The sequence below is a fragment of the Thalassophryne amazonica genome, chromosome 12 (assembly GCF_902500255.1).
Source record: "Thalassophryne amazonica chromosome 12, fThaAma1.1, whole genome shotgun sequence".
NCBI classification, from domain to species: Eukaryota; Metazoa; Chordata; class Actinopteri; order Batrachoidiformes; family Batrachoididae; genus Thalassophryne; species Thalassophryne amazonica.
The window spans coordinates 63,890,075-63,901,799 of NC_047114.1; the positions used below are offsets into that span (position 1 = coordinate 63,890,075).

The 11,725-nt window shown below is 42.0% G+C and overlaps 1 protein-coding gene across 2 annotated transcripts; it reads right to left on the minus strand.

The window, feature by feature from the left end:
* Positions 1–587: 587 nt before the first annotated feature.
* Positions 588–10,281, minus strand: ndufa13 (NADH:ubiquinone oxidoreductase subunit A13). Of its 2 annotated transcripts, none has more exons than XM_034183744.1 (5): positions 10,127–10,281; positions 5,618–5,696; positions 5,439–5,510; positions 5,273–5,342; positions 588–818 (listed from the first exon to the last, which is right to left on the minus strand). In XM_034183744.1, the coding sequence occupies exons 1-5, from the start codon at positions 10,269–10,271 to the stop codon at positions 699–701; spliced, it is 486 nt and encodes a 161-aa protein (XP_034039635.1). In that variant the 5' UTR covers positions 10,272–10,281; the 3' UTR covers positions 588–698. The 2 variants fall into 2 exon arrangements, with proteins under 2 accessions (XP_034039635.1, XP_034039636.1); XM_034183745.1 differs by having other exon boundaries at positions 10,206–10,242.
* Between the last annotated feature and the right edge of the window lie 1,444 nt (positions 10,282–11,725).

An 11,725-nucleotide genomic window follows, 5' to 3' on the forward strand; every position in this document is an offset into this window, starting at 1 on the left:
AACAAATACAGTATAATTTGTCAGCATTAAGCAACAAGAAAAACAGAAGAAATACTAAGGTGATCGTCGGCCACTAACCCTATGCTTCACTAAAAGACCCAGAATTTAGATAAAGCTGAGGCCGCAGCATGCTCCGTTTTCCTAATAAAATTAATTTCACAGGGCAGAAAGCCTAGTACCATACTATGCCAGTATGCTAGCCATACGAAAGGAAAAATAAGTGCATCTTAAGTCTGGACTTGAAAGTCTCTACAGAATCTGTTTTATTGACGCAGGGAGATCATTTCACAAAACAGATTTAAAATTTAGAGCGCATAATCCAGCTTTGATCATAGTTGCTGATCTTTGTTAAGGAAAGGGATGGGTATTGATAAGATTTTATCAATATCGATACCATTATCGATTCCCTTATCGATACCTCTTGTGAATTTTCTGTGTGCTAAAAGTAGGCTTTACAGATTTTCTATGTCAACAACATTTTATTGAGTCTTAAACTAAATAAATATGAAATTGGGGAGACTAATGGCATTCAAAATAAGTCAAATCTGTGCCAAGTATGTGATCCAAACTGACATAACAAGATAAAGTAGAGAAAAAGACACTTTAATAATTAACATTTACAAGTGTGACTGAGCGAGAGCTGGCTCAGGTTCACATGGTCCAGGTGGTGGATTTGGAGACAGCCAGTCTTGGTGGTGTTACCCATGCCACATGAAGCCAAAGCGCTTGTGAACGGCCTCTTCAGGGGGCCGGAGGTAGAACAGCTCGTGTATGGAGGGGTTAACCCAGCGGTCTGTGTGGTAGACGCTCTCACCAACCTGCAGTGAAAGAGACAAGGATTCTATCAATGCACGCTTCCACATCCTGCATCCTTCCGACAGTCTGTTTTATTTATAACCACTATCAGATTAAACCATCTACCTGTTCTTTTTTTTATTATGAATGATTTTTGTGCTCTTTTGATTAAGATGATATTTAAATAAAATTTAAAATAAATACATTTCAAAATGCCTACAGGGATCCACACACATCCATTCAAGGATCCATGTTTATCAGATTTGTAAATGCTTAAAAAAATAGGAAATGTGTAATGAGAGTTCTACATGTGTAGACAAGCCTGTAAGTACGTACAGTGATGTTAATGGATGAATAGTCTAGTATCTGAACAGCTGAACATACAATTTATCAGTCACAACTCCAGCAGCCCTCTCAGTTGGCTGACCTTTCATATGTGCAGTGGTGGGCACAGCTAACCAAAAAGTTAGCTTCGATAACCACTAATCCGCTAACTGAAAAGTTAACTTTATAACGCTAAACCAGAGGTGAGACAAAGTCACCAGCAAGTCACTCTCAAGTCATGAATCGGCAAATCTCAAGTCAAGTCTCAAGTTACAATGACCACCAATTGTTTGCAAGCTGACTTGAGACTTGTCGATTCATGACTTGAGAATGACTTGACAGTGACTTTGTCGCACCTCTGCGTTAAACCGATAAACTCCTAAAAACAAATTAGCGGAAGTTACAGCTAACCGCTAACAGCTAAGTTTCAGTATTGACTGGACAGACTGTGACTTTTAGTGCCGCAGAGGCTTCTGAGTAAATTCAATGCAGCACTTGTGTCTTCACACACCCTGCTGGCTGCTGCAAAGACATCTCGCTTACCTTTCACAGTAGCAGTGTAGATAAAATGCAAGGCGCTTTCACTCATGGTTTCATTTATAAACAGACTAATTCCAGACAGTTTATCAAAACATTAACAGCAATTGTGTCATTTTTACAAAGTCAAGATATCGCACTTTTAAAGTAATGAAGAAGAAAGAATAAAGAAGGTTTGAGCGTTAAACCGAACTAAGCGCCAAAAAGCATTATGTGAAATCTGACTCATCCTATCAAAACTCCACCAGTCAAAATGCACAGCACACTGCCATCTACTGGATGGGAGTGTGAAAAGCAGCCAACATGCTGAGTTACACTTATTTTTTTGTTTTTTACAAGTGGAAAAAAATGACGTACAACCCCAATTCCAATGAAGTTCGGATGTTGTGTAAAATGTAATAAAAAACAGAATACGATTTGCAAATCCTCTTCAACCTATATTCAAATGAATACACCACAAAGACAAGATATTTAATGATCAAGTTGATAAACTTTGTTTTTGTGCAAATATTTGCTCATTTTGAAATGGATCCCTGCAACACCTTTCAAAAAAGCTGGGACAGTGGTATGTTTACCACTGTGTTACATCACCTTTCCTTCTAACAACACTCAGTGTCCTCAGTTCCCAAACACAATAAGTGTTTGGGAACTGAAGACACTAATCGTTGAAGCTTTGTAGGTGGAATTCTTTCCCATTCTTGCTTGATGTACGACTTCAGCTGTTCAACAGTCAGGCGTCTCGTATTTTGCGCTTCATAATGCCCCACACATTTTCAATGGGTGACAGGTCTGGACTGCAGGCAGACCAGTCTAGTACCTGCACTCTTTTACTACGAAGCCACACTGTTGTAACACGTGCAGAATGTTGCTTGGCATTGTCTTACTGAAATAAGCAGGGACGTCCCTGAAAAAAGACGTTGCTTGGATGGCAGCATGTGTTGCTCCAAAACCTGGACATACCTTTCAGCATTGATGGTGCCATCACAGATGTGTAAGTTGCCCGTGCCATGGGCACTCACACACCCCCATACCATCACAGATGCTGACTTTTGAACTTTGCGCTGGTAACAATCTGGCTGGTCTTTTTTCTCTTTTGTCCAGAGGACACAACGGCCATGATTTCCAAAAACAATTTGAAATGTGGACTCATCAGACCACAGCACACTTTTCCACTTTGTGTCTGTCCATTTCAAATGAGCTCAGGCCCAGAGAAGGCAGCGGCATTGTTGATGTACAGTAGTGTTCAGAATAATAGTAGTGCTATGTGACTAAAAAGATTAATCCAGGTTTTGAGTATATTTCTTACTGTTAGATGGGAAACAAGGTACCACCTGCTTAGTCCCATTGAGATCAAGATCTCTTTTGCAAGGAAGACCTGCGCAATTATAAAGTTTCCAATTCATCTAACCTGCATGTCTTTAAATGGGAGCACCCGGAGGAAACCCACGCAAACACACGGAGAACATGCAAACTGCACATAGAAAGGCCTCAGGTGGGAATCGATCCCATGACCTTCATGCTGTGAGGTAACAGTGCTAACCACTAATCCACCATGCTGCCCAAACTCATCAAAATGTGTCAATAACGGTCACATGTACATTTTAGGCAAAGCTCTCGATTTACCGATCAATCTACGTTCCGATCCTCACCTATGGTCATGACCGAAAGAACGAGATCGCGAGTACAAGCGGCCGAGATGAGTTTCCTCTGCAGGGTGGCTGGGCGCTCCCTTAGAGATAGGGTGAGGAGCTCGGTCACTTGGGAGGAGCTCGGAGTCGAGCCGCTGCTCCTCCACGTCGAGTCAGTTGAGGTGGTTCGGGCATCTTTTCCGGATGCCCCCTGGACGCCTCGCTGGAGAGGTGTTCCGGGCATGTCCCACAGGGAGGAGGCCCCGGGGAAGACCCAGGACATGCTGGAGGGACTACATCTCTCGGCTGGTTTGGGAACGCCTTGGGGTTCCCCCGGAGGAGCTGGGGGAGGTGTGTGTGGATCGGGAGGTCTGGGCGGCTTTGCTTGAGCTGCTGCCCCCGCGACCCGACTCCGGATAAAGCGGAAGAAAATGGATGGACGGATGAATGTACATTTTATCTCTTTTTTTCAGGGCTGTGAAATGAAAATTGTGAAATCCGAGGAAAATTCGCAGGGGGTCTGTTGTTTTTATGTTTTAATGCCATTTTGGGTGCCATAAAGTCAGAGGGATTCTATGCCGTTTTGGGTACCATCGCTAAAAACAGCTCAAAAACGTGGCATAGCAGTGCCCTAAATTATTTCCACCGTGTGGCGAAAATTATTTCCACCGCCGTGCCTGAAATGATTTCCACCGGCGCTTTTCGCCACACGGTGGAAATAATTTCGGGGATGGTGGAAATAATTTTTGCAGTCTTGGTAATTTTCTGTGTCGGGCGGGGATGATAAACAACTTATTTTTTATTTGGCCTTAAGTGGCCTCATTTTGTGTAGCTAACATGATAAAACATTCAAAATGCCATGGTAAACAGAAATACAGAAGTCCATGTCGTTACGTGTTTATCCTGTTTTTTCAATGTCAGCGTCATATCTGCAAAACCTTCGATCAGTCCACTCCTGAAAATAGTGAATGGTAAAATACGACAATTTTCAATAATGAAAATCACCAATATCAAGCTACTATCATGAATGTGAAATAAGGAGATCTTAAACTCCGATCGCCTTTAAGTTCCCGCCCAACCACGGCCGTTCCGTTCCGTCCATCGTGAATAAATTTAGACGGCTGGCAAAACAGCACAACCCACCATTTTGCCGGTGCTGTGTATGGCGAAATATCGTCCAGTTCAACTTTGCCGAGGGCACAGCCATGTTGAAATAAACTCTTCGATGATGTCATTTGAACTAGCCAATCAGCGAGGACATCCGGTCAAATAGTGCTAGGTGCGTGTTTGCCATATCCAGCAAAATATCCACTGCCTTTCTTTTATCTTTCAGGTGTGCTGATGAAGCCAGCGACAATTCCACAGATTCTTGTCCTTATAAGACTTTTCAAACAATCTTTCTTGCCATCTTCTCTGTCCAACGTCAGTCTGTGACACAGACATGCTGCAAAATTCTTCTTTTGAAAACTTGAAAGCTCTAAAAGTTTGCGATATCCACATGCTTCATTTAGCTTAATCTTCGCACAGGAGCCACAGTGTCACCGCAGCAACCAACCAGTCCCGCTTTACGACAACTGTCATAACAGCCAGGCTTTGAGTGGCATTTATTCTCCTCGAAACTCCGTAGATCCGAGGAAACTGATTTGTATCTGTAACACACAGACCAGCGTGTGCGGACTTATAAAACTTGCATGATGTCGGAAAAAAAAAGAAAAAACAAAAAGAACGCTTTGCGATAAATCCGCGGAATTTTCACAGCCCTGATTTTACTTTACTATATGAAAACAAGTTAACTTTCGGCACTTTATTACATATTTCAATTACATAAAATGCATTAATTTGCATTTATTTCTGAACATATTTTAAACTGTTTTTAAAATATAGGGGTGTCAATAACTGTGACCATGATTTGCATAGAGATGGGATGCAGAAGTCATCTCACTCCAGTGCTGATCAAATGGGTGCGAGAAAGTGCAGCATTTCATTACCTTCCAACCTGGAACGTCCTTCATAATAATAGCCTCCTCTTCTAAGTTTTCCCTCAGCATCCGCAGGTTCCTATCCAGTGTGAGGGAACAAAAACAAATATTAGCAGTCATAATGACTGGTGTCACAATGTTTTGAAGCAACGACTACATCAGAGCTTTACTGCACCTGCGATCGAGCTCAGCCTGCATCAGAGGCATCAGGGCTATCCTGGCTTCTAGGTCCTCGATTTGCAAACACCTTTAACAATTATACGGAGCAATGTCACTTAATTTCAACTTGGTAATAATGTCACACCAGATTTGACAATGAACAATGATCCCAATTATGTATAAGACTTCTCCTACCTCCTTTCTCTGTTCCACTTAAAAATCCTCCAGTAACCAAACACCATGATACCGATGCCAATGCCCAACATGGCATATCCTGTTGGATAAGAAATTCATTGGTCAAAATTTAAGTTGCTACTGTATTTGAGGGTGGATCAGTGTTTGAGTAACATCTAACCAAATTCTTAATGCAGTTTAACATTTTTAATTAACTTATTTGGACACTGAGGCACAGAGGTGTGCTACTGCCTCACAGCAAGAACATCCAGGGTTCAAAGCTCACATGTCCCCTGATCTCCTCACACATTTGGAGTTACGGCAGGCACAGCATCCCGCATAAAACTTTTATCTAATCAACATGCAGATCCATACTGAATCAGGTTTGGGAGCATGTGAGAGTGCCACGTGCCACAGCAGCCATCTCACCCAAGTTTCCATTAGTAACCACACGTTCGACACACAGTCATTCCTGTGGTACCCAAGGGTTCTCCAAAGAGACCTAAGACATCTACTCATTGCCTCAGGTCACTGGTTGGCATCAAAGATCCAATCCCAATACTCTCCCTTTGCCTGACCACTTCGCTCTCTCTCTCTCTCTCATTTTTCACATTAAATGAAAGAGCAAACCATACACTTGGGTGAAATTAATAATAATAATAATAATAAAAAAACAATGTGTATGAGGGAGGTAGAGGTGGACACTTAGCCCGGTGTCCACATAGCACTTTTTTCTGAATGCCACTGTCTTATTTTGTTTTGTGTGGAGGTTCTGGGCACTTTGAAGTTGAAAATCCCTGAACTTTTCAGAAAGACAATGATGTTTCTCCAGCACAGAGCAGAACTTCTTAGCTTCACAAAAGGAGACATTTATTTTTACCACATACTGTCTACTGTAGAGTCAGAAGATTTGTCACCCAAAATCTATTGCAAAAGGCACAAAAAACCTCATCTGCAGATTGGAAACTGAGACAGATGAAGATTGGACTAGTGTCCTGTGAACAGTGACTGCTTTTTATCCCCATACATTATAAGCTAGTTGTTTGGCATTTATTATCATAGAAACAAATCCAACAAGGAGCAATCTTTCAGAAATTGCTGAGATAAAGCACTAGGATGAAGCGTTTCTCAGCACTTTTCTGCCACGAAAAAAAAAAAAGCTAAATGGACATGCCAAGGAAACGCTGTGGACCCAATCCACAGGTTTATTGCGCCATACAATGCAAATGTTGTGCAGGTTTTGCCTTTATTAGTATTCTAAATCATCAATACCGCACAAACACTTATTTGTAGATATAAACACTGTTTCATGGTAAAATGATTTGAAAGCATGAATGCATACTTCCACTGATAGCTAGAGGAGCCTCACATTGTTCTTTTCATAGATGGATCTGTATTCACTACAACTGAGCACATGGAAATTTTCAATGAATCAACGAGTGCATAGCATTGCACTTTGTTCCCGATCAAGGCAGCTATGTTGGATGATCAGGCAAAGTCTCAATTCATAATCTTGTACCACTGACAGTGACAGTGTTAGACAAAGTGCACACTAGTGATGCACAGGCTATGGGTTGATCTAAGCTTGGTGAGAAAATATCCGCTACTAAGGCGCCTCTGTGTGCCTCTAGTGATCCACGATCGACCTGTCATTTGAGACCGTCCAGCCTTGAATGGCTCGTGTCACTGCACATGATCCACGTCAAGCCACATATGATCCATGTAGCACCATGTAATGTGACGTTGGTGCACGTTTAGGCTAGGAATGGGACTGATCCGATCCCGGATCAGTATCAGGTTCCGATATGGACGTAATTCACATATCGGAAAATTCCGATCCAACCCGCAACATTTTCCAATATGGGAGAAGAGCCACTGTGAATCCTCTCAACTGCTGTTTGCTCTCTGCTTGCTTAGTGCCGAGCGTGAAGAGGGGAGATTTTCTGAAGCCAGGCTGTTTGAGAGAGCTCTATTCCACAGTATTCTAGCTGCGGTTAGCGGCAAATTTCTGCTCAACTCTCGGGTTCAAATTGTCTGTTTGTCGAGCACTGATTTTTCCGAAAAAATGAACTGAACTGTTGGTGAAAATGTGCGCTAAAAAGTTAGCTGCTTCCCTGTCCCAAGGCTGTAAAATGGCAGCTCAGCGTGCAGCCGAGGACAGCGAACAGAGATTCTGTCCGCTGAAAGGAAAAAAGTCTCCATTAAAATCCTGCTTCGTGCTACCAAAAAGTCTGAAGTTTGCACAGCAGGAAAACCGCTGTTTTTGAGTGGAAGAAAAAGAGAGAGACAGAGGGAGACAGAAAGTGAGCGAGAGAGCAAGCGAAAGAGAGAGAGAGTGAAAGAGAGACAGACAGAGAGGGAGAGAGACAGGCAGAGAGAGAGTGCTGTCTTTTCTCTTTAAGTCTATAAAAATGAGGCTATAAAAGTCTATTAAAAAAATAAAAGTACTTCATTCTTTCACCAAAACATCAAATCTAGGCTTTCACCTTAGATGCACCTTCTGGCAAATTGTAGCTGACCTTTCAGATCTCCTTTTTAAGTAAATCCTCATATAAAATCAACAATAATGATAATAATAAAACAGAGTTCTGGTATCGGATCGGAAAAGTATTGTATCGGCAGATATCCAAATTCAGGTGTCGGGATCAGATCGTAAGTGAAAAATTGTGGATAGGTGCATCCCTAGTTTAGGCATGGGTTTGGTCACAGCATCCATTCAAGATGTCACACAGTCTGGCATCCGTGCGCCAGGCTGCTGTTCACCTGTGTTCCAGAGTCATAAAATGCACCAGACCAGATAGAACTGGTCAATATGTGTTGAAATTGTGCTCAATATGTGTGCAATATGTGGGGGGAGCTGATGGACACCACTCCAGTGAATGCTTTCTTTTCCACTACCTCTGAAACAGTATGCTTCAGAAGAAGTGGAAGAAACCGCTATGGATGTCGAAGTTTAAACTAAATGGCCAATTAGATTGTCAGTAATCACAGTCACTGGCTGTTGTTTTGAATATTAAAATATTTGGAACATCTTTATTTTTAAGTAAATGAGCTGTGCTGTTAAAACAGCATGACATTCTTGCTGCGAGGCCACCATGCTGCCCAATACTATAACCTACATCTCACACATTGTGGAATAATAATATTTACAGGCTTGCAGTAATCAGCTTTGAATAAGACGCACGCGCACACGCACACACACGACTATAGATAAAGTGCCGGTCACAACCCACCGTGCGTTTTTTTTGGCCGTACGTTTTCTGCGGATGCCACGGCCACTACGTTTTTGTGAAAACGTACAGAGGCAGTAGCAAGAGGAGGGAGGGAGTACGTTCACGCACGTCTCTAGGAGTGTAACGATAAGAGTTGACAATAAAGCAGTGTGTGTGTGTGTGTGGGGTTGCTTTTCTTTTTTATGAGCGGGACCGGAGCGGCAGGTGTTTTTCGGCGTCGGTGATGCATGAGCATCAGTGTTGCATGAGTGTTTACCTGCCTCGAAAAGTTACAGCTAGTTATCAGACTGAAGCTGTGGAGTGTCTGTGTTGCTGACGTTTGGAAATAAAGTCCAAGTTCAAGGGAGAAGCTGCATCGTGCGTGCAAGTCTGTCGGCCTCCATAGTATAGGTGGCGAGTGCCATAATCCGTACGGCCTACGTACGGATTTGGTTAATTCAATAGTAATTGAACGAAAATGTGCTGCTTTGAATCCATACTGAGGCAGTACTCACAACGTGCGTCATCTGTACTGCTGGTGAATCCGCAGCCTGACCGCAGAGAAAGTTCTGCAGGCACTAAAAGCGCTACGGCGTGTCTGCGTGCTCCTAAATTCGTACTGAGGCAGTACTTACGATGTACAGATCTCCAAATTTAGCCCACGTTTTTGCAAGTAGACTGCACGCACGTGCAAGTACGGCCGGTTGTGACCACGGCTTAAGTCACACTTATCGCCACCACCACAGTAACAATTAACTCAGATTGCAGCTTTTGGATTTGTGAAGCCATCTTACAAAATGAAGCCTCGTTATGTCATTCTGGCATCTTAGTGACACCCCTCTGGGGAATTGTTAACTGCTAAAAGGTGCAAAAATTACCCCCCTTTAAGTTCCACTAATATCTGTACAGCTGGAACTTGGAATGGCAAAAGTTGAATAAGACTCTGGTATTACTTACAAAAACCATTGTTTTAACCTTATCATAGGAATAAAATGTATTTCTGTGACGTTTATGGAGGACTATAAACCTTGACAGAAAAGGGTCAAAATGCTAACATTAGCACCTATCAAGACTAACGTGTCACTACAACAAAAAATTTCAACCATATGATAGAACTTTCCTGATTTTCAGAGCACACAATTACTGTGCTATCGTTCTGACATGACAAACACTTATTACCAGCCGTTGCAGCATTCTACTGATGAGATTGTTGGCTTTAGCTGATGCTAATGCTAATGCGTATCGTCGCCATATTTATATAGTTACGAAACTCCGTATAAATTTATATAATACACACAAAATGTGCAATTATAGGCACCTGACAATCCCCGTTTCGGCAGATTTCTCTTATAGTCAAAGGCAGCATAACCTCCTGGAGGGGGCATGTCCTGCTTCACCTTGGAAGCCGCCATCATGCGACCTCCTCCACAACGCAACGCTTCTTTTCTCCCAAGGACGAGCATCAATGGCTCTTTACCGCCACCACCTGTCTGTGCGGGTGCTTAGCAAACAGCATTTCTCTACAATCGGTTTTGTGCCACTAGTATACTTTAGTTTAATGAAAATATAGCATTAGCGTTTTAATATTTACAGCCAATAAATATTGCGTAAGAAATAACTCAAAAACCGTACATGTCAGCATCTTGTCACTTTCAAAACGAAAGAGCACAATAAGAGGATGGACTGATGGTGAAGTTTGATGCACCAGCTCAACCTTGCAACTTTGGTGCCTGTGTACTATCACAAAGATATGTCTGAAACCCAGACGTGCCTGATGGTAGTGAATGTGAATGGGTTCTGGAGAAATTACATACAGCTGTGGTTCAAGTTACATGTAGTCTGTATCTGCTGGAAAAAACTGGGCATGTGGCAGAGTTCTAGCCTTCACATTCACTAAGCTCACAACCAGGGAGAGAAACCCCCATGACATCACAGAACAGGTAAGTTCAACTGAAGTGGACAGAACATGTGGCTAGGGATGATGCCAAAACTTTTTTCATCAGTACTGCAAATTAGTGATTGCTAGCTGGAAACAACTTTTTGAAATATTTTAAACATTGTTCTGGAGACTACATGAAAAGGAAGGTGTCATGTACTGTGCTGCCACCTGCTGGATGGCTCAGGAATCTGTATCCACAACAAATAATGAATTTCATACTTAAGGATACAATCAGCACTAGCAGACAGGGGCACCGGACAGCTGAGAATAAGGAGGAGGACTCTCGGGGCCCATAGAGGCCTCTAATACAATTCTAATACTGACAAAATCATATGACATTCAGTAATAAACTTACAATCACACATATAATTTATTTACAATGTATTGGTAACACTAAGTTTATTTGTTTTGGAAGCATTTCTCAACACACCCCTCTGTACTTCCGTTAAATGTTCAGTTCACCTGCTCCTTCAGACTGCTGCACTTTTCTCAATGCAGGAGTGGCAAGATGCCTCAGAGAGCTCATAGAAAAAAAAGGAAAGAAAAGAAAAAGGAGAAAGAAGGAAAGGGTCGATAGTGTATCACCCAGTTTTTTATAGGCTGTGATGAAAAGTTCTGGAATGTTAGCCTGTTTTCTGTTCCTAACTTTTTCCATAAGCTAGCTTACTTTTCTCCCAAAAAAAAACAAACAAAAAAAAACAAAACAAAAAAAAAACTCATGTTCCCGCACAGACACGTCAGGAGCAGCACATCTGCCAGTCCCCCTGAAGAAGCCCAGGAACCCCTGAGGTGAGCAGCTTTACATTAAACATTAAAGTGTGAAAAATAATTATGAAATTTAAAAAAGCTTCTAATCTCTATTTATTTCAGAACAATTTTAATGGTTTAAAAAGCATCAATTATCACTGAAATATGTTTCATCAGTAGTTTGGGACCATCATCCCTCTGCTTTGCAATAGGAACAGATAACATTTATAA